This window comes from Leopardus geoffroyi, chromosome C1, assembly GCF_018350155.1.
Source record: "Leopardus geoffroyi isolate Oge1 chromosome C1, O.geoffroyi_Oge1_pat1.0, whole genome shotgun sequence".
Classification (NCBI taxonomy): domain Eukaryota; kingdom Metazoa; phylum Chordata; class Mammalia; order Carnivora; family Felidae; genus Leopardus; species Leopardus geoffroyi.
Genome location: NC_059328.1, coordinates 132,334,476 through 132,358,498, shown reverse-complemented (window position 1 = coordinate 132,358,498; position 24,023 = coordinate 132,334,476). Strand labels below are relative to the sequence as shown.

At 34.1% G+C, this 24,023-nt stretch overlaps 1 protein-coding gene across 4 annotated transcripts in view; it reads left to right on the top strand.

The window, feature by feature from the left end:
- The window catches only part of LRP1B (LDL receptor related protein 1B), a 1,910,230-nt gene that overhangs the window by 1,224,354 nt on the left and 661,853 nt on the right, over positions 1–24,023 (top strand). For all 4 annotated transcript variants that reach the window (XM_045479681.1, XM_045479680.1, XM_045479683.1 and 1 more), the window contains exon 22: positions 20,991–21,191. In XM_045479681.1, coding sequence (XP_045335637.1) covers positions 20,991–21,191 — 201 coding nt within the window. The remainder of the gene's footprint in view (positions 1–20,990; positions 21,192–24,023) is intronic.

Below are 24,023 nucleotides of genomic sequence, written 5' to 3'. Positions count from 1 at the left end.
AGGATGGTTACAACTTGGGCTTACATCGAAGTTTAGCAAATAACAGTAAATTTGTAGAAAAACGATGAAAGAAACGAAAAGGATTTTGAGTTTATAGGGATGGCAAATTGTAAGCAGGTAAATGTATGGGAGAACTAACAGAAGACCAGGCTAGTTAATAAACGGTGTGCATGTCCATTTTGGCACTGATTTTTCTATTTCCTTCATGACAATACACTTCCCTAGAAAAGGATTTATACCAGTCCTCATTTCTCAGAAGTTTATGCTTATAATCAGATAAGGGAAGCTATAGCAATGCTTCTTTCTACATCTGTTGGATATCAGATGCCTTCACTCAAAATAACGCTTCTGTTAAAATGGCATATTTTGGGGGTAGTATAAATTTTTTTTTTAGAATAACGTGGAGTTAATTTATTTATTTTTATATTGAAAAGCATTTATTGTCTATTTATAATGTCCCAGTACTATACCCAGTGGTTAATAAAGATGAGTTGGTGATTGTTTTATTGGCTCAACGTCTATCAAATATCATTTTCTTCATTAGGCTTTTCTTTTTTTTTTTTTTTATTGCCAATTTTATTTTATTTTATTTTTTTTTTTGCACAATATGATAATGTTTCCTTTATTTTTTTTATTTTTTTTATAATATATGAAATTTATTGTCAAATTGGTTTCCATAAAACACCCAGTGCTCATCCCAAAAGGTGCCCTCCTCAATACCCATCACCCACCCTCTCCTCCCTCCCACCCCCCATCAACCCTCAGTTTGTTCTCAGTTTTTAACAGTCTCTTATGCTTTGGCTCTCTCCCACTCTAACCTCTTTTTTTTTTTTTTTTTTTTTTTTTTTTCCTTTTTTCCTCCCCCTCCCCCATGGGTTCCTGTTACCTTTCTCAGGATCCACATAAGAGTGAAACCATATGGTATCTGTCTTTCTCTGTATGTCTTATTTCACTTAGCATCACACTCTCCAGTTCCATCCACGTTGCTACAAAAGGCCATATTTCATTTTTTCTCATTGCCACGTAGTATTCCATTGTGTATATAAACCACAATTTCTTTATCCATTCATCAGTTGATGGACATTTAGGCTCTTTCCATAATTTGGCTATTGTTGAGAGTGCTGCTATGAACATTGGGGTACAAATGCCCCTATGCATCAGTACTCCTGTATCCCTTGGATAAATTCCTAGCAGTGCTATTGCTGGGTCATAGGGTAGGTCTATTTTTAATTTTCTGAGGAACCTCCACACTGCTTTCCAGAGCGGCTGCACCAATTTGCATTCCCACCAACAGTGCAAGAGGGTTCCCGTTTCTCCACATCCTCGCCAGCATCTATAGTCTCCTGATTTGTTCATTTTGGCCACTCTGACTGGCGTGAGGTGATATCTGAGTGTGGTTTTGATTTGTATTTCCCTGATAAGGAGCGACGCTGAACATCTTTTCATGTGCCTGTTGGCCATCCGGATGTCTTCTTTAGAGAAGTGTCTATTCATGTTTTCTGCCCATTTCTTCACTGGGTTATTTGTTTTTCGGGTGTGGAGTTTGGTGAGCTCTTTATAGATTCTGGATACTAGCCGTTTGTCCGATATGTCATTTGCAAATATCTTTTCCCATTCCGTTGGTTGCCTTTTAGTTTTGTTGGTTGTTTCCTTTGCTGTACAGAAGCTTTTTATCTTCATAAGGTCCCAGTAATTCACTTTTGCTTTTAATTCCCTTGCCTTTGGGGATGTGTCGAGTAAGAGATTGCTACGGCTGAGGTCAGAGAGGTCTTTTCCTGCTTTCTCCTCTAAGGTTTTGATGGTTTCCTGTCTCACATTCAGGTCCTTTATCCATTTTGAGTTTATTTTTGTGAATGGTGTGAGAAAGTGGTCTAGTTTCAACCTTCTGCATGTTGCTGTCCAGTTCTCCCAGCACCATTTGTTAAAGAGGCTGTCTTTTTTTCCATTGGATGTTCTTTCCTGCTTTGTCAAAGATGAGTTGACCATACGTTTGTGGGTCTAGTTCTGGGGTTTCTATTCTATTCCATTGGTCTATGTGTCTGTTTTTGTGCCAATACCATGCTGTCTTGATGATGACAGCTTTGTAGTAGAGGCTAAAGTCTGGGATTGTGATGCCTCCTGCTTTGGTCTTCTTCTTCAAAATTCCTTTGGCTATTCGGGGCCTTTTGTGGTTCCATATGAATTTTAGGATTGCTTGTTCTAGTTTCGAGAAGAATGCTGGTGCAATTTTGATTGGGATTGCATTCAATGTGTAGATAGCTTTGGGTAGTATTGACATTTGGACAATATTTATTTTTCCAATCCATGAGCAGGGAATGTTTTTCCATTTCTTTAAATCTTCTTCAATTTCCTTCGTAAGCTTTCTATAGTTTTCAGCATACAGATCCTTTACATCTTTGGTTAGATTTATTCCTAGGTATTTTATGCTTCTTGGTGCAATTGTGAATGGGATCAGTTTCTTTATTTGTCTTTCTGTTGCTTCATTGTTAGTGTATAAGAATGCAACTGATTTCTGTACATTGATTTTGTATCCTGCAACTTTGCTGAATTCATGTATCAATTCTAGCAGACTTTTGGTGGAGTCTATCGGATTTTCCATGTATAATATCATGTCATCTGCAAAAAGCGAAAGCTTGACTTCATCTTTGCCAATTTTGATGCCTTTGATTTCCTTTTGTTGTCTGATTGCTGATGCTAGAACTTCCAGCACTATGTTAAACAACAGCGGTGAGAGTGGGCATCCCTGTCGGGTTCCTGATCTCAGGGAAAAAGCTCTCAGTTTTTCCCCGTTGAGGATGATGTTAGCTGTGGGCTTTTCATAAATGGCTTTTATGATCTTTAAGTATGTTCCTTCTATCCCGACTTTCTCAAGGGTTTTTATTAAGAAAGGGTGCTGGATTTTGTCAAAGGCCTTTTCTGCATCGATTGACAGGATCATATGGTTCTTCTCTTTTTTTTTGTTAATGTGATGTATCACGTTGATTGATTTGCGAATGTTGAACCAGCCCTGCATCCCAGGAATGAATCCCACTTGATCATGGTGAATAATTCTTTTTATATGCCGTTGAATTCAATTTGCTAGTATCTTATTGAGAATTTTTGCATCCATATTCATCAGGGATATTGGCCGGTAGTTCTCTTTTTTTACTGGGTCTCTGTCTGGTTTAGGAATCAAAGTAATACTGGCTTCATAGAATGAGTCTGGAAGTTTTCCTTCCCTTTCTATTTCTTGGAATAGCTTGAGAAGGATAGGTATTATCTCTGCTTTAAACGTCTGGTAGAAGTCCCCTGGGAAGCCATCTGGTCCTGGACTCTTATTTGTTGGGAGATTTTTGATAACCGATTCAATTTCTTTGCTGGTTATGGGTCTGTTCAAGCTTTCTATTTCCTCCTGATTGAGTTTTGGAAGAGTGTGGGTGTTCAGGAATTTGTCCATTTCTTCCAGGTTGTCCAGGTTGTCGCTTCTCCTTAGGTGATCCACTTCAGGAGGGGCGCTGTGGCAGCGGGAGGGAGTCAGATCCGCTGCCGGAGGTTTGGCTCCGCAGAAGCACAGAGTTGGGTGTTTGCGCGGAGCGAGGAAGTTCCCTGGCAGGAACTGGTTCTCTTTGGGATTTTGGCTGGGGGATGGGCGGGGGAGATGGCGCTGGCGAGCGCCTTTGTTCCCCACCAAACTGAGCTTTGTCGTCTGGGGGCTCAGCAGCTCTCCCTCCCTTTGTCCTCCAGCCTTCCCGCTTTCTGAGCAGAGCTGTTAACTTATGACCTCCCAGACGCTAAGTCGTGCTTGCTGTCGGAACACAGTCCGTCAGGCCCCTCCGCTTTTGCAAGCCAGACTCCGGGGCTCTGCTTGGCCGGCGAGCCACCCCTCTGCCCCGGCTCCCTCCCGCCAGTCCGTGGAGCATGCACCGCCTCGCCACCCTTCCTACCCTCTTCCGTGGGCCTCTGGTCTGCGCTGGGCTCGGCGACTCCGTTCTGCTAATCCTCTGGCGGTTTTCTGGGTTATTTAGGCAGGCGTAGGTGGAATCTAATTGATCAGCAGGACGCGCGGTGAGCCCAGCGCCCTCCTACGCCGCCATCTTCCCAAACCGGGGGTAGTATATTTTGATCCCATACACTGGATATCTTTGGAGAATTGAATTCTGAGGGACAATTTTATGTATGTTGTCTTGGGATTTGGATTATCCCCTTAATAATGTTTTTAATCAAACATAAATAAATGTGCGAAATACTTATAAACCAAAATTTAATGACAAAAAGCAGAACTGAGATAAAATTTATGTTGAATTATCAAAGTATAATATATACTGAAATATAGTATAACATGGCAAATATAGTTGATAATACTGTATTGTATAACTGAAATTTGTTAAAAGGGTAGAACTTAAGTGTCCAAACACACCCACACACACAAATAATAAATAATTTTAAAAATTAAAGCAAAATGTGAAAGGTAATAATTTAAGCATGAATTTCTTTCTAATTTAATCTGTGGCTTAAACATAGTAAACCAAAATTTATTCAAACTATTTAAGGAGTCCTAACACAATTATATTTGCATATTTATGAATATTGCATATATTAAAGAGAACTTTAAACATAAGCATTGGATTAAAAATGTATACATGTCTATAATACTTTTGATATTTTTAAAATTTACCTTAATTAAATCATTAGCTTTACAAGCTAATATACCTTTAAATTACCCAAGACACTGAATTCAGGGTCCATATTTATTTTTCAAAGACTTCTAAATGCTAGCTTAAACATTTAAAAGTTTTCAAGGTAATCTATTAACATTTGGTGGTTACAGTGGCTTTTCTTTTATACATAAATTGCCGTATATTAGAGTAAAAATGTAAGCAGATTAATGTTACTTTATTCTTATAAAGAAGAGAATGTGAGCTAAATTAAAAGTGCAATATAGTCATTAATATAGAAGAGCTTCTAATTTCAAAGGACCTATTTTTTTTAATGTTTTATTTATTTTTGAGAGAGAGAGAGAGAGAGACAGAGTGTGAGTGGGGGAGGGGCAGAGAACTAGAGGGAGACAGAACCGAAAGCAGTCTCCAGGATCTAAGCTGTCAGCACAGAGCCCGACTCAGGGCTTGAACCCACGAACTGTGAGACAATGACCTGTGTTCAAGTTGGAGTCTTAACTGACTGAGCCACCCATGCGCTCCTCAAATGACCTATCTTCGCTAAGAACTACACTCTTCCATATTTGGTCCCTCACACCAAGACCAATAAGTTGCAGTTGTATTATAGTTAAGCAATCTGGTGGGGAAATTTCATATCTACCTCTTATGGGAAAGAATCTCAGAAATGCATTCTTCACATTGGAAAAAAGAAAAATATGTGATATTATACAATGATGTCAAAGTTAGGGGGATAAGAGGCCCTTTGGTGGTTAGTAAATTTAACCCAAACCTTTCACTTCTAGAAATTCATGTAAGGAACAGCAGAAGTGTATAAAGGTAAATACAAAAAGATTTTCAATGCAACATTTTGTTTTAAGAGCTCCCAAACTAGAAATAATGCAATCCCCATCATTAGGGGCACTACTTAATAATTATAGTGCATTCACACAATGAACTACTCAAATGTCATTAAGAAGACGTAAGAAAAAATTTCCTAAGGATGAAATTTTAAGTTCACACTTTGAATCCTTTCTCTGATGTTAAAAATACATAAAGATGATGGTAAAATATAATAGGAAAAAATGAGAGAGATTTGGTCTTATTAACAAAATACATCTCTGATGAATTGAAATAAAATATAACATCAAATGGTGGGCTGGATTGAAGCTGGATGCCTGATTGGATTGGATATGGAGACCAGTAGAGATGCACAGGTTAGGTTTAACAGGAAATGAAGTTGGGGACTGGAGCTAGGCTCACTGATGAAAAAAAGAATTGGAATAGGACTCCCTTACTTTTGAAAGAAGGGGAAAAAATACATCTGGTTGCTTCCTAGGATGGTTACTTAAATGAAGTTGTGTGCCTAGAGAGATGGAAGGCAGTCAAGCCATTCCTCTTGCTGTCTCAGAGACTGAAAGTGATAAAAAGACAAATACAAGATGGATTTGTGAACCAAGAGTAGGAGTGGTTATGGAGTGGGCTGAAGTAGAAACAGCAACACCTGTACAGAGTGATAAACACATAAAGTCAGAGAGAAAATTGAGAATTCCTACCCAAGGTGAGATTAAAAAAAATTATAAAATCCATGAAGAAAACAATCTCTAATAAAACCAGCCATCAAAAATCAATCATGAAATAAATTTACTCAAGATTAAATGAAAACAAGATGTCTAAATGACATATCTAAAATAAAGGGTTTAAAAGAAGTATGTTTGAGATCCTCAAAGAGAAAAAAAATGGAAAAGAATATCCCTAAAGTGAACAAGAATATACCTATATTTGATTATATATATATTTATACATATATATGTATATTATATATACCTATATTAATATTATATATTTGATTATATATATAATATTAATATATTATATATATATTTGTATGATATATTGAAGTAGATATGATGATTAGAATAATTGTAACAGAAAGAGGTGGAAAATGGTACCTATTAGACTTGAGAATGAAATATGTCAACATGGAAATTTTAAAAAAATTCTAGGATGGACATAAAGGAAACAAATTGAAAAATAATAATGTACATTTTACCCAGAAAGCATTACAGAAAAAGAGAAAATAAATAAATAAGAAAGAGCAGTTAAGATATATGTTGAAAGGGCGCTTGGGTGAGTCAGTTAATTGTCCAACTTCAGCTCAGGTCATGGTCTCACAGGCTCCTGGGTTCGAGACCCAAGCTGGAGTCTGCTGTGGATTCTGTCTCTCTCTGCCCCTCTCCCCGCTCTCTTTCTGAAAAATAAACATTAAAAAACAAATCAAAAAGAAAGGCTACAACAGGTACAAGAAAGTCCATGAGACAATATAGGTATTAACAGAAACACACACACACACACACACACACACACACACACACACACACACAGAATAAGTTTTAGCTAAAGTGAAGAACTTGATTCCTCATAAAGAAGTACATTCAGGCTTCTGAGTAAAATTAACAAACTTAACCCAAACTTCTAGAAGTCATTTTTAAATTGGATAGCATCAGATACTGAAGCTACCAAAAAGAATATTAAAATTACCTAAGAAAATAGGTAATGCCACAAGAAATGCCACAAGAAAATAGAGTAATAGATGCTGAGGGAAAAACACTTTCAAACTATTATTCTATACCCAGGTAAAATATTATTGAAGATAATTCAGACATACAAAGTATACTGTATTTTTCCACATTTTTCCACGATTCTCACTAGGAAAATTATTAAGGCAATAAAAATATAGGTATTAGTGAGAAAACGAAGGGATAAGTTTAGGGACCAGAATAAAATATTGCTGAGACTAACCACAGCAACAACAACAAAAAAACAAAACCAAAAAATTTAATTATAAAAATACAATCTTTAATAAATATTTTGAAATGTAAGTATCTTACAGGAAATAATACATTATAAACTTTTATACAGCAAAAATTACAGAAACCACAATGAGAAAACAATATTAGGAACAAATTATATTCATTTATTCTAACCCATTAAAAATCAAATGGAAGAAAAATAAGCAAGAATTTAGATCTAAGAATGCCTAGAGTAAATTAATAAAAATATAACACTTTTCTTAGAAGTAAAAAAAATACACTTTCTTTTACAAGGCTTATGAATGATTTTTTGAAATGAGCATTTAGTGTCACAAACATTTAGTGTCACAAACACCTTCAGTAAATTCCAAGAAGTAGAAATTATGCAGCCAGAATTTCCTGATCTAGTAATTATGAATAGTAAACAGCCCTTCCATTTGGAAATTTAATAATAAAATAAGACACTGTTTTATCTTAATTCTAGAAGGAATCAAACTGGAATTGTAGAACTTTTAAAAAATAAAGATCTGTATATATCAGAACATATGGAATATAAATAAAGCATTGCTCAAGGAAAAATTCATAACTTTGTACATTTATATGCAAGTGTCCCAAAACTCAGTGAATTTTTAGCCTTTAACAACTTCAGAAGTATAAAGTTATAAAATCATCGAAAACATCATCTGAAACTTTATTTTTAACATATAGCTAGTTTTGTGAATCTTGAATAATGAATGTTTAAGTCTGTTTCTTGTAGCTTCTAGCAGTTTGCTGAACAACAGGAGCTGAAACAAAAAAATAGTAATGCTAAAAGGTTATATTCTAAATTTGCAAAATTACATGTAATGTAAAAGTCAGTTTACAAAAGTATAATAGATTTAGATAAACTTTCAAATAATTTTTATGCTTACAACATTTATATTTCTAAAGTTATTAAAGGTTAAAACTGCTCTAAGACTTTGAGACACATATATTTACATTAAAAAATAAAAATAAAAAAATATTTTTAACAATATGTAAGAGAGACAGTATTCACCAATTTCCTTATGTTTTGTTATGTTTCTCTACTCTCTTGCAGTTAGGTTGGGGCCAGGTGACTAGTTCTAACCAATGGACTGTATCACTTCCATGCTAAAGCAGTTAAGCTAAAGTGAGCACCCTCCTGCTCTTTTGCCTCCTATCCCAGTGACCTTTTAAATTATCAGTCTAAAGACAAAATATGCAGATTTTAGTTTGTTACTGTAGTAAGCTCATCCTAACTAATGCAATAACTAACTCAAGAAGTTAGGACATAGCAACAACACAAACCAAGAGAAAAGAGAAAAACAGATTAAAATTTAAATTTAGAAAAGAGAAACAAAAAACAACATAATTTGAAAATTCAAGCCCTAAGCTTTTGAAAGAATAACCAATATTGCTAATACATTAACTGACCTAATAAAGAAAATACACTGAAAATCAGTCCATAAATGAGAACTGGAAAATAATCAGAAATGCTGAAAACCATACCAATTAAAGAAACTAGTCAGTGTTTCAGAAATGAATTTTAAAACTTATGTTAATAAAATTGTATATTCAGAAAATATACATTTCCAAAATTTTGTCTAGAAAGGAAAATCGAGTAATTTATTTTATTACAATAGGAAAATAATCAAGATCTGTCCCCTTCTCATCATTCTTCCAAAAGCTCCATGTCCAGTTGAATAGTTCTACCAGATATATCTTTTTTTTCTAATTTTTAAAATGTTTTTATTTATTTTTGAGACAGAGACAGAGCAGGAGCAGGGGAGGGGCAGAGAGAGGGAGACACAGAATCTGAAGCAGGCTCCAGGCTCTGAGCTGTCAGCACAGAGCCCGACGCGGGGCTCAAACCCATGGACTGTGAGATCGTGACCTGAGCTGAAGTTGGAGGCTTAACTGACTGAGACACCCAGGTGCCCCTACCAAATGTTTCAAGGGACATTGTTCCAATGCTGTTTCATCTCCTCCAGAGCATTTAAAAGAAATAAATCTTTTAAGTTATTCTTTTTAGCAACATAGTATTGGTTTTACAACTCCCCAAAATTATAAAAAGTACCTCCCTACACACAAAAATTACAGACCCTTACTACCACCATTCTAGATAAAGCGTGAGCAAATCCAACAGTATATTAAGTGAATAATTGTCCACACACACAAAAAAAGTCTTCCTTTTTAAAAGCAAAAATGGTCTCAAAGTGACGAAGGCAGTTAATATAGAATAAATAGGGGAAATATTTGAAATACAGATCATAACTAATTACATACCCCGATTCTTTGGTATCATTTTTAAAAAGACCAACTACTATAGAAGTTGGCAAAATTCAAAATGAAGTATAAAAGGCTCTTAGACAAGTGAAAAGACAATCACCCTCACCCATCAGAGAGTCAGATCTATATTGGGATTAGATGTTTTTTCAAAAGCAGATTGGTGATTATTAACAAAACCAATAATATCCTATGTTGGTGAGAGTAGATGAAGTAGACACTGATGTCAGTGAATATTGATGAACCTCTATGGAAAGTAATTTGGTAATATATCTAGGTGTTAAAATGTGAATACAATTTCACTCACAATGCCACCTCTAAGACTTTATCCTACAAATACACTTAATTCACTGGAGGAGTGACATGTACAAAGATACTCATTTAGATGCTATTTTTTAAATATTTAATAAGGGGTTTAATAAGCTTAAGTCAGTAAATATATTACCTGTATACCAAATAATTGACAATTTACAGAACATATTCTCCATACACAAAAGTCAAATTAGAAATCAGCACTCAAAAGACTAGAAAGCCATGAGTCTGAAAACTAAAATTACACTTCAAAATAATCCACAGATTAATAAAGAAACTTAATACGTATATGTAAATATTTAGAACTGAATGACATGGGATATACTGTACAATTTGTGTGAAAACTTTTTTTCAGCAGACTCAATTTTTAGAAAATTTTTATGTTCACAGCAAAAGTGAGAGGAAAGAACACATACCCCATGTGATATATAACCCCTGTTATATGTGCCCCATATACCTCCTGTTATTCCTACACACATACAGCTTCCTTTACTAACAGTATCCCACAACAGAATGGCTTGTTACAGTTGATGAACCTGCATTCCTACACTGACACATCATTATCACCCAAAGTCCATAATTTACATTAGGATTTGCCCTTGGTGTTGTACAAACTGTGGATTTTGACAAATGTGCAACGATGTGCCATGTGCCCCCAAGGTATCATACAGAATGGTTTCACTGCCCTAATAATCCTCTGTATTCTGCCTGTTTACACTCCCTTTACCCCAACCCCAGGCAACCACTGATGTTTTTACTTTCTCTGTAGTTTTACTGTTTCTAAATATGATGTAGTTGGGATCATTAGTATATATCCTTTTCAGCCTGGCTTTTTCTTCTTTCACTAAGTAACATGCATTTAATTTTCCTCCATGTCTCTTCATGACTTGAGATCTCATTTGTTTTTAGCAATGAATAAATTACATTTTCTGGATATACCACAATTTTTTAATCCATTCATCTGGTTTTGAAAGATAGCTTGGTTGCTCCAAGTTTTGGCAATTATGATACAAAAATATGCATATAGGTTTTTGTGAAGACATCCCATGGAGCATGGTTGCTGGATCATATGGTAAAAGTGGGTTTTGTTTTGTAAGAAACTGCTGTACTGACTTCTACAGTGGCTGTACAATTTTGTCTTCCCACCAGCAATGAATGAGGAGTTCCTGTTGCTCCAGATCCTCACCAGTATTTGCTGTGTTTTGGATTTTCACCATTTTAATTGTAGCAGGATTCTTGCACAGAGAGTCATAATACCTAGGCTTCTCTTTCCAGGAAGCAACTTTATTCGTGCTAGTACAGCTCCGTTGGGTTTGTACAGAAGAACTGAGCCCCGAACACCACGTGGCATAGTTTTTCTTTTTTTTTAATGTATTTTCTATTTCATTGTCTCCCATATATGGTATCACACAAACCTGCAGTCTGATTACGTGATCTCATGTTACAAGGTCATGAGGGATGTTGTCACGTACATGTATAGCCAGGTTGCCTTGAGGTTTGTTTTTTTTTTCTTTCCTTACGGAGGGGACTTACCACATAATAGGTGTATAGTAATATTTCACTGTTGTTTTAATTTGTATTTCCTTAATGATATATGATTTTGATCATCTTTTATATTGCTATTTCACTAAATTGTTTCTAATAACTCAGTGTTACAAAAAACCTAAATAGACCAAAATAGGGCACTAGATGCAAACATTATGGTATATCCATATAGTAGACTACCTTGCAGCTACTTCAAAGATGGGAAATCACTGTAATATGTGGACATGGACATTTCTGGTGATTAAGTGTCAAGTAAAAAGTAAAGGAAAACAATAGGGGGCATAATATATAACTTTTTTTATAGAACAGAAGTATATTTTTAACAATAAAGCATATTTGTAGAAGAATTCATAAGAACTTCTCAATATTTGTCTCTGAATAGGGGGAACGGATGACTAGAGAAAAGAAGTGAGACAGTTTATACTTGTACAGTCTCCTCTTACGATTGACTGTCTTTAAATTGGGGGCTGACCCATATAACTCTTACTCTAGATTCCATTGGAAAAAGCAACATAGGTTTTCAAGTCAAGCCCCAGGGCAGTGTTAAGAGTTGAAGATTAAATGCTCTTTAGCAAAAGTATGTAACAAAACTCACTGGCACACATGGGGATTTAACTCTGACATTGGTTTCATAAACAGCTTGCTCTGTGCTGATCCTCTGTGTAATGAAAATCCTCTGGGGGGTTTCTGTGAATGGCAAAGTGTTACTCTTTTCCATGATTACATTGTTTTGTTTTCCTTCCCCATTGTTGTCTCAGTAGAAACAAAGTGAAATGGTTAATTTAATCATTATTTTTATTTTTAATTTTTTTTAACGTTTATTTATTTTTGAGACAGAGACAGAGTGTGAACAGGGGAGGGGCAGAGAGAGAGGGAGACACAGAATCTGAAACAGGCTCCAGGCTCTGAGCTGTCAGCACAGAGCCCGACGCGGGGCTCGAACTCACAGACCGTGAGATCATGACCTGAGCCAAAGTCAGACGCTTAACCGACCGAGCCACCCAGGTGCCCCAATTTAATCATTATTTAAAAGCAATCTGAATAATTAGGACCAAACATTTCCTACAGTGGAATAGTGATTTTATTGAAGTTATATGATGAATTGCACATGCAGAATTTCTAAATACAGCACTTTCCTCTCTATCCCCCATCTATAACCAACCTTATAGAATTGTTTTATTTATTTTTGATGAAAACAATGTGGTGAGCTCTCCACTGTCTATGTGTTCTAGAGCTAGTAAAATACTTAGCATATTGCTTCTTATGAAACTTAGATTAATTCTCTTTTGATTTTCCCAGTGGCAGTTTTGAACATGTTGTTGTATGCTATCTATTTTTTTCTCTTCAATCCTATATGTGAAGAAGAAAATATTTTTGCTCAGAGGACTTTTCTTTAATATTAATTTTTATTACTGTCTATAAAATGCCTAGTCCAATAACCTCAGAAACATTTTTATTAATTTTATTAAAATTTCCTACCTTCCTCCTTCTCTTCATCAAATAATCTTTTGTGGTGTACCTAGTTGTCTTATCATTTATTCATTCATTCACCTTTTGCAATCTAACACCCTATCTCAACCTTTGATGGAAATTGCTGTTTCGGTGGTCACCAGGGGTGATTTCACAGTCCATACTCTTCTGTGTCTTGAGTCCTCCTCTTCCATTCAGTAATGTGAGTTCAGATAAATTGCCAAACCTCTAAGTTTCAATTTTCTAATCTGTAAAATGATGATGTTGATAATGATATAATAATAATAATAATAATAATAATAATAATAGTAATAATAATTAGAATAGAACATACAGTAAGTGCCTATTACACAATATGATCTTGATGAATGATACTTTGATTATTTTTTTAAGATTTTTAAATATATTTTTAAGTATTCTCTACACCCACTGCGGGGCTTGAACCCACAACCCTGAGATCAGGGTCACCTGCTTCACTGACTGAGCTAGTCAGGCACCCCAACCTTTGACTAATACTGCACTTTGATCTCTTTCTCTGTAACATTTGACCTTTTTCTGCAGGGTCAAAATGTCCTGTCCTTGAAACCTTTTCTTATGAAGTCTTATATTGGATTGTCCTCTATTCACTTACCATTTATATTCTCTTTTTTTTAGTTCACTTTTCCATGCCTGCCTCTTAGATTTAAGTTAAAAAATACTTCTTGAATGCCTAAAATGTTTCAGAAATTGTGGAGATTTTTCTCTTAATTTCTTTGTTTTGCTCCTTCTCATCTTTCTGCAAAGAAGGTATCCACAGCAATCTCTTTTTGTTCCCAAAGTTTTAACTATCACTTCTAGATAAATGTCTCCCAAATCTCCATCACTGGAAATCACTCCATGCTTCAAACCTGTTGTTTTCCTATGCTATGCTGCACATCTCACTTTTTCTCTGAAGTCAGAAATTTTTCAGCATTTTCTATTTTTTTTTTTTTTTTTTTAGAAATATCTTTGGGGCCTCTGGGTGGCTCAGTCAGTTAAGCGTCTGACTCTTGATTTCGGCTCAGGTTGTGATCTCATGGTTCGTGGGTTTGAGCCCTACATCGGGTTCTGTGCTAAGAGAGTGAGGCCTGCTTGGGATTCTCTCTCCCTCTCCTTCTTTCTCTGTCCCTCCCCTGTTTGTGCTTTCTCTCTCTCTCTCTCTCCCAAAATAAATAAATATATAGATAGATAAATTAATAAAATAAACTTTTAAAAAAGTTTTAAATTTTTCAAAATTTTAAAAATTTAAAAATTGCGACTAAAAACCTAAACTTTAAACATCCTTCAAGCCTCTTCAAATTCTCCAATCTTCTAGGATAAAAAAAGAAACGTCTTCAATTTCCTAAACATTTGGATTTAAAACAGAAAGTACCTTTTGACATTCTAACTTGTAATCATTTTTTCAGGTCCTATTGAATCTACCTCTACAATTTCTCTACCATCACCCATTCCTCTCTTTCCACTCACATATCATAGCGTATGATAAGCCTTTATTATCTGTCACTTAGACCGCTGTGTGGCCTACTCTGTCTTTCCCTGACAGTAATTAGCTTCAATCCATTCTATACACAGCTTTGGTTCCCTCTTACCTCATAAACTGACCTGAGTACACACCTTCTCAAAATCTTTCAGTGGTCTTCCATTTTTATAAGAATATGAGACACTTCGTGAATTAACCATCAACATTTCATAAACTGTGACTTCAAACTACCTTATTATTGCTTCTGGAGCAAGTCCCGCCCTTTCTTGACTTTATGAATTTACATAGGAATTGCATGTTATGCGTGGATTAGATTCAGCAAGTAAAGCTAAAACTTCATGTATTCAAAATGGCCATTGAAAATCAACTGTTATACTCAGTATATGTGGTTCTGTGTATATAGTTCTGATAAAAATCTGTATATATAACTGTGCTATTAAGAAAATAACTTTTAGCATAAAGTAAAGAATATATATGCAAAATTGTTACAGTGTTTTCCCTCATAAATGGAAAGAAGACCAAATTAAGAAAGAATTGATTTACCTCCACCCCCATGCCCTGACATGTTCCTGTTGAGTAGCAAGAGTAATCAGTGTGCTATTAAATTATCTCTCTCTTTCTGTTTTACTTGCTTTTTGTTTTGCAGAGTGTATATATTTGAACATTAAAACTGTACACTTGAGGCAGCTGTCTATATGATTTGTTTTTCTGTTTCCATATGTAATATTCACTGCCACACTTCAAAACCTTTCCCAATAACATCTCAGTAAATCTTTTTTTTTTTCAAACCAGGCCTATATATTTTCTGTTTCTGAAATTCCATCTCACTCTCTGATTGCTATGTGGCTGTTCTTGTTCTGTTTTTATACGTTCAATAGTAGAACGTTTATCAGTACTAGACTTATTACTCCACAAGGTCAGAAAATTGTCTTTCCTATCTTTCTACATTGTTCAAACCTCCCCTACAAAATTGGAGAGAGGAGAGAGCTATTTAAATTTGTAAATTTTATCTAAGAAATGTAACCATATGTATTTAGGCAAACACATTATACTCAAAAATAATTACTGAATTGAATTGAAGCCAAATATTGTTAGAGAAATAGATAAATGTGTATGTAGTATTGAAGGTTAGTAGTATAATTTTTTATTTGAAGATTGCAATTCAAAGACCAGTATTCAAAAAGACATTCTGTTATTGAGAAAATCCACTTGGATGTTCTCAATGATTCATTGCTCTTCATTCCCATATTCTTAATATTAACTGCCAATCAGATCCCAGGATAGCAATTATTCTTTTATAACATACAATGTCTTTTATTAAGATAAAAATATATCAAGCATTTTACAAAATGATAAATCTATTTTTTTAATGGACAAAACAGTTTAACAGAGAAAGAGAAACTCTAGAATTGATCATATAAATTTATTTTGGGAAATCATCACTTTTTCTAATGATTCCAGAAACTCTTTATTTCCCTATATGTGTTGACTCTGTGCTGGCTTTTATCCTAAACTGTATATTTCAAGGTAACATAAATAAAACAGTCCTTATAATATCCTGAGTGTGTGTGTGTGTGTGTGTGTGTGTGTGTGTGTGTGAGTTTATGTTTGCACATGTGTGTGATTTCTCTAATTGTCATGATACCAAGATGATGATTGTTATTTCTGTTGTTGCTACTTTGTTACTTGGCTACTGTTATTCTCTTTGCTCAGAGGGCAAAACTACAATTTCCATAACATTCTTGCACACATAGTAATCAAGTTTAAAACATTATAAGTAGATCAGAAAAGATTATGTAAAACTCAGTAATAAACTCCTAATATTATTTTCAGCATGTAATATATTTTTAAAGTATAATTATTAGTAAAGGCAAAGTAATTGACTTAGTTATTTGAACTTAAGTATGAACATTATAAATTATTTTTAAAGATTGGGGGTTTTTAGATATTGGATATTTATAATTTCTATCACACATTTTAATATTACTAATCTGTATTTCATTTTCGTAATACCAATTTTCCCTAAGTCTCAAGGTTCTTATATATAAAGGAGGAATCTTAAATTAGAGATCTGTAATATTTATTCTTTAAAAATATTGCACCCAATGATGACTATGTAAGGATTTGTCTTAATATGAATCAAGTAAAAATCAACATTCTTTAAGCATACTTACTGAGATCATTGCTGTTAGGTTTTACCCATAACCTTGTATACCCTCTTACCTACATTTTTGTAAGAATTAAAACCAAATTAAAACCAAACAAATAAGAAAGGGAGAAGCAATTACATTTCAAACCTCCCCTACAAAATTGGAGAGAGGAGAGAGCTATTTAAATTTGTAAATTTTATCTAAGAAATGTAACCATATGTATTTATGTATCTGGTAGCATAATCTGAGTTAAAATTAATACTCATTTGAATACGATTTTTCTTCACCTTTTCCAGGCAACATTTAGATCATGAATAGCAAATAGGTTTTGCTGCTGTTCTGACTCTAAAAGATTGATAATGGTTTATGGACAGGTTTTTTGAAACAATTCTAAGGTTATGCTGGAGTCAGTGGTTAAGAATATCATGATGGATTAGTGATATCTCGGGGCAGGGCGGGGGACAACAGCAATAGAAATTACTGCATTACTCTTGAGCTCTCCTTTCATTCTATGGTACTTTCAGATGAATGCCTACAATTTAATACTTAAGTACAGAATGCCATACTTTAGACTAAAATTATATGTTATGCATTGACTTTGTCTTGCTAACTAGATTATAAACTCCTTGGTGGCAGGGAATGGTTCTTAGGATTTTCTTATATTTCCTATAATTCCAAGGGAAGTGTAAGTCACAGAGCAACCTCAACATAGAATTTTCATAAAATACATTCGTAGAAACTATCAGATTTTATGGCACATGTATGTACATTTTATCACCATCATTTTAAAAATGAGCTAAGTTTTGTTTTTGGTTTTGTTTTTGTTTTGGGACTAGTTATGCAGAAATATGGTAGAAGGGAAATAAATAGCACAAAAGGATTCATTGAAAAATCCTGCTCTCCTATTCTAGATTTCCTGTACCTCTTCTTCACCAGAGGCAATGACTGTTAGCTATTACGTAACCTCCCCCAGAAAGAACTCACATAGAGACAAACCTGTCTATATGGGTATACTGATATGTGTATGGAAATATAGTCCTAGATAAATATATTTTACCATGCAAGAAAACACTAGATTTTGTGCCTTTTTTATTGGTAAGTTTTGGAGAGTGTTTTATATTAGGCAGGATTGTCTCATTCTTTTTCACTCAAGCGTACAACTTCAATGTGTGGATGCATTGTAAGTGATGTCACCAGTCTTGCGATTTTGATTTAAGTTTTGTCAGTCTTTGCTAATATATACAAAGCGCAGCACATGCTCTTGTATAGGACCTTTGTGCATTTGGGCAAATGTATTAATGAAAAAAAATTCTAAAATTAAAATTACTGTGGTGAAGAGTTGCTGCACTTTTTATTTGCTGGAATTCATAATATTTCCCTACAGACAGATTGTCCCAGTTTGCAGACTCATCAACATTGGGGATGTTACACCCGTGTTAAATCTATCCTTGTATTATCCAATTTTTTCATCTAAACCAATCTGGTAGAGGAAAAAAAGGTATCAAATTGCCATTTTAGCTTACTTTATATTGAAAGGTATTTTTGATCATCTTATGTTTGTAAGTCATTATTGACCCATTGTGAATCTTGCACTTGTATTGGTATATTCATCTTTATCTTGTTTATTTGTAAGATCCCTTTTGTATTTAAAAAAATGTCCTTTTTTCCAAATAAAATATTTTTTTCTGGTTTACCACTTTGTGTTAAATTTGTGTATGGATTATATTGTTGCAATGTGGAATCAAAAATATTGATGAAATTGAGTTTATCAATTTGTCCTTTATGTTTTCTGGGTTTGTGTAATGAACATTTCAAGTTTTTGTTATTTTAATATCTATCTTATTCTACAACATGTGTGTATTTATCATTGTTATTATGAAATGCTTACTTCTTTGATATACTGAGAATATATTTTAATGTAAGGATCAAGTATTAGCTTTATTTTTTTTTTTCTCCAGGTGGCTAAGCAATGTTCCTAACATCATCAAACTTGTATTTCCATTATCTCTATTCGAACAGCCAATTTTATATATTAAAACTATATACTATGTAAATGATTATGTTATATATCTATCCTCTTCAGTTGTTGATATCTTGATTGATATTCTGTTAAAAATATTTTGAGTACTGTTATTTCAAAATACTTCTAAACGGTTGGCATTAACAGTTCCTACATCAATTAGCCTCTCTTTTTTTGAAGACTCCAATGATATTTGCAATTTCTTTCTTATAGGTTTGTAATAATATTCCCATTTTATTGGGATTGTATTAATCTGGGGACAAATAACTTTATGGGAACAAATCTTCTCCAAAACCAAACTATATCTTTATCCAAGGCTTCTTTTGGGTTTCTTTGAAGACTCTTAAATTTTTTTTCATATAAATTCTATACAATTCTGGTGTCGTTTAGCCCAAATACTGTATTTTATGGTGGATTTCTAAATCCATCTTTTCTTCTACTATAGTCTGTTTTTAGGTATGAAATCTATGGACTTTTTGTATAATATTTGAAACTAGCTGTCAAATTTTTTGAATTCTTAGTTTCTTACAGTTCTTAATTCATTTTTATTGATTTTATAATTATGTGATTATATTAACTGCATGTAATGATACACTTCTAATTTTATTCATTTTTGAGACAGAGAGAGACAGAGCATGAACGGGGGAGGGGCAGAGAGAGAGGGAGACACAGAATTGGAAGCAGGCTCCAGGCTCTGAGGCATCAGCCCAGAGCCCGACGCGGGGCTCGAACTCACGGACTGCGAGATCGTGACCTGGCTGAAGTCGGACGCTTAACCGACTGCGCCACCCAGGCGCCCCAAATTTTATACCTCATTTATTTCTGTTATCTAATTATATTAGGTAGTCTTTCCAAAACAATATAAATAATATCATTAGTTTTACTGATGATGTTAAGTCAAAAATTTATAATGTGTCTCCATTTACATTAAATTGATCAGTGAAGTATCCATCATTTTCTATTTTAAGAATATTTTCATCTATAATTAATGTTGATTATGAAATGCATTTATATTAACTATGAAACTTATAATTTGTGTTCTTTTCTTATTTGACCTAATAGTATAGAAACTTATTTATATATTTCTACAAATGCAAAATCCTTTCACCAATACTTTAATTACTTTAAAATTAAGGTTGAAGCAGACTTCTGAATATGTAAAGACTCTTTGACATGTGCAGTCTAATATTTTTCATTTCTTTTTCATTTTCCCTGCTCATTTTATGAATTGTGGGTATATAGTCTGCTAATAATTAGCATTTATCTTCAGGTACATTTTTAATTCACACTATACCTTAACATTGCATAATCCAGAAAAGATAAATTAGTTAGAAGAAAAATGTAGACTTTCTGGAAAGGAGGAATAATTTATATTAAGAAAAAAAAAAAAAGGTTTACATAGACAGTGGCTTTTGCTTTCTATGTATTTCATATTATTTTTTAAAAGCTGGCTAAACATTAATCATTTTTTCTTTCAAAGTCAATAAAGAAAAACATATTTCCATAAAATCTGTATATATTTAGTACCTTAGCTACTAAAATATTTGATAACACTTATGTCCTTTTATGAGAGGGAATATACATATCTAGTTAGGAGGAGTTGAGGTCCTAAGCTTATAAATATAAACAGAAGGACATTTTCTCCTGTGGAATAAAATATTTGCTTAAATTTAGGGTTGCAAAAGACTGATAACGTTTTCCAGAATTTAGGATTCTGAAAGGGACTTATATACAAATGTTTGTATAAACTTTAAGTATTATAATTAAACTTTCAATTAGTCACAGAATATTTTTTTTAATTTTTTAAAAATCTTTATTTATTTTTGAGAGAGAGACAGACAGAGCATGAGCAGGGGAGGGGCAGAGAGAGGGGGGAGATGGAGAAGCTGAAGCAGGCTCCAGGCTCTGAGCTGTCAGCACAGAGCCCAGCTTGGGACTCGAAGTCATGGACAGTGAGATCATGACCTGAGCCGAAGTCGGAGGCTTAACCAACTGAGCCACCCAGGTGCCCCACATAATATTTTTTTTAAATAGGGTCAGACAATAACTTGAAAGCAAGGAAAATATTACGGCTTTAATGCTAAGATCATTTTAACAAGTAGGGCAAGAGCTGTTCAAATGCCTTCATTAAAATAGTCAAACTATCAGCCAATACATTTCTTGCTAATAGCAAGTACTTCTTCTGACTAAAGACAGTGGTGAGTACTCATTATTACAGTGACTTAATTGCAACAATCAAATGGATGATGTTTCTGTTTCCTTAAGGGAGATGCATCAACAAAGCATGGATATGTGATGGAGATATCGATTGTGAAGATCAGTCAGATGAAGATGACTGTGACAGTTTTTTATGTGGACCACCCAAATACCCTTGTGCTAATGACACTTCAGCCTGCTTACAGCCAGAGAAACTCTGCAATGGGAGAAGGGATTGTCCTGATGGGTCTGATGAAGGCGATCTCTGCGGTATTGCATGTTTTACTGATGTGCTTCTCTGTGGATACTAGAAATGTTTAGTCCACTTGATGATAATTATTATAGTGGCATACCTTCCTTCCATTTATTTCCTTTACATATAACTTTTAGCATTGAACCCTATCTCTTTTTCAGGGACTATAAATCTATTAAAAGTTTTTAAAATATGATCAAAAATTTCAAAAATAAAGCAGAAAAGGTTGGCTTGTATCCAACCAACTTGATTGTATAGTTGAGCTCATCATTTAGATCTCTGAATGGTTAGTGTTATTTCCACAATTAAACTGATTATTTTTTGTCATTCAGAACAAAAGAACCTTCTTATTAGTGACCTATGGGATGCAGTTTACTACCAGCCAATGGATTTATCATACCTTCTAATTCTTACAATAGAAGTGTTAAAAAAGAGGAAAGGAAGAGATTGAGTCATGAAATCAACTGAATATTATTCAAGTTTATAAAATTTTCTCTGAAATTTTTAGTCCTCTTGCAATAGCTTTCTTTGGTATGCTTTATCTAGTTAAAATGATGATTTCAATCTGATAGATAGCTTTTGAACTTTGAAATCACTTTTGACTAGTTGTCTTTTTATACCGACCAGAACATGTAAAGAAAATTACATTTCCTTCTCTGTGGGGAGATCAGACATTTAGCAAGGAGATTTTCAAAATATGTTTTCTAGATAATACTGAAGGTGACATCAATAGAGTAATGAAGAAGAATTTACAGAATGATAACAATAATGAGATGACTGGGGACTGTGAGAAAATGACTTTAGGAAATGATGAAGCTTCCTAATTGAAAATAGAAAAGACAACTACATTTAAGCTTAACATTATCATATTTTGATCTGAATTAAACATTAGTAGAATACTGAGTGATACAGAAAAAATTATGTTTTAAATTTATGTGATAAATGTCATTTCTTCCAAAATGTCTGTGATTCTGTAAAATAATCTTGAAACAGTAAATGCAACAGTCTTCATTCAGTGATGCCAAATTTAAACTAGATGTTTCAACCCCCACCCACACTCCCCCTCCAAAAAAACCCCACTGAGATTAAATAACAAATACGGGGTGACAGATTTAGTTTATCTGGATACCTCTTCTCCCAGCTTATTCTCCTTTATGAAGGAGATTGGTGGATTGAAGTATCTCTTGCATTACAAAATGTGAGGTTTGCTCGTGAAGGTTGTAGGAGGAATTATGAAAGAAGAAAACTCTCAATACTCTTAAAATTGAGAATATTTAAATATAGAAAAAGAGAGACTTTAGCAGGTTTAAATTCTTTTCTTCAGTTCTTCAATTAACTCACCTAGGCAGGTAACTTAATTTCTGGAAATGTCAGATTCCTCATAACAAAAAGGAGATGATGATATTTATAGGAAGTCATAGTAATAATGCCAGGTGCTCTAAAAGTATTGAAAGAAATTAGTGCTTTTCCACCTTTTTTCACCCTTCAGGTCAAATTAAGTAAAAAAAAAGATGAAGAAGAGAAAATATAGTCATTAAGAAAAATGAGAAGAATATTATGAAAACACAGCCTTATTTTCCTATCCTCTGCTCTCTAAATTAGTATTATAAAAAAGCAATGGAGATTTCTTCTGAATTTATTTCTTTGTCTACTTCAAAACAGAAAATTAATTCTTGCTTTTAAGTCACTATATTCATCAACTTAGGAATCTTGCTCAAACATTTCAAAAGATTACAGGAGTGAAAGAGTTTACAATAAAGTTGGGTGTGGACGTATCAAAGAAGATAAAAAAGACATTTCTATCCTGCTTATAGCACTATGGCATAATGAAGTCATATACTCTCCCCTTCATGAGGTGAAGTTGGAGGAAAGTTAGGGAAATGAAAAAAAAAAAATCAAATGATGCTCAAAGGCTTGAATTGCCTTATATGGTCCTCCTTTCCCTATCTTCTTTTACATATACCTTTGTATTATAGCTCAGTATATGTATCCTTATAGGCAATATTGGTACCTGTAGAGAAATGGCACCTTGGTCTCTTATTTTCAAGGCTCATGCCTATCAGTCGTAGGGTAGATCCTGTCTAGCTGGACAGGGTTTTTGGTTTATGAGTTTTGTATCATAATGAGCATAATGGACATTTACCCAGTGGACATAAGAAAATATATATACCCAGTGATTTAACTTTAAATAATGGGCATGGGTTGACTAGTAGCTAGGGAATGTATTTTTTGAGAGAGATACCCAGAGCTGAAAGAGTTGTGTGTGTGTGTGTGTTTTTAACCATTTGGTATAGATGATGAAAATGTAGGTTTTTCCTCTTCATGTCTATTCCTTCCAAATAGTTGTATTCATAAAAGCTATTTTTTGTTTGTTTGTTTTTAAAGTTTGTTTGTTTAGAACATGGGAGGGGCAAAGAGAAAGGGAGAGAGAATCCTAGAAGGGCTTGAACTCAGAGAAGGTGAGATCATGACCTGAGCCTAAATCAAGAATCAGATGTTTCACCAACTGAGCCATCCAGGTGCCCCTCAAAAAAAGCTGTTTTTCTTTGAATCCTCCCATACCCCGTCCCCTGTTAAAGAGGAAATAGGAGTAATTCGTGTCCTGTTCCTCAATACATGTAAAATTTGTACAAAAATATCTTGCATGAAAATGACTTGGTAATCTATAGACTTAATACTTGGGTAATTGCCTGAAATGGAAAAATCCTATCCTTTGGGTAGCAAGCTGTTTTTTGCTTTGTTTTGTTCCCTCCAAATAAATCTGATTTATAAAGCAAATGATAACAAACAGAGGAAACAGAAAAGGAGCACTTAGTAAAATAAGTCTCCTAATCCTAGTGAAGAGATTA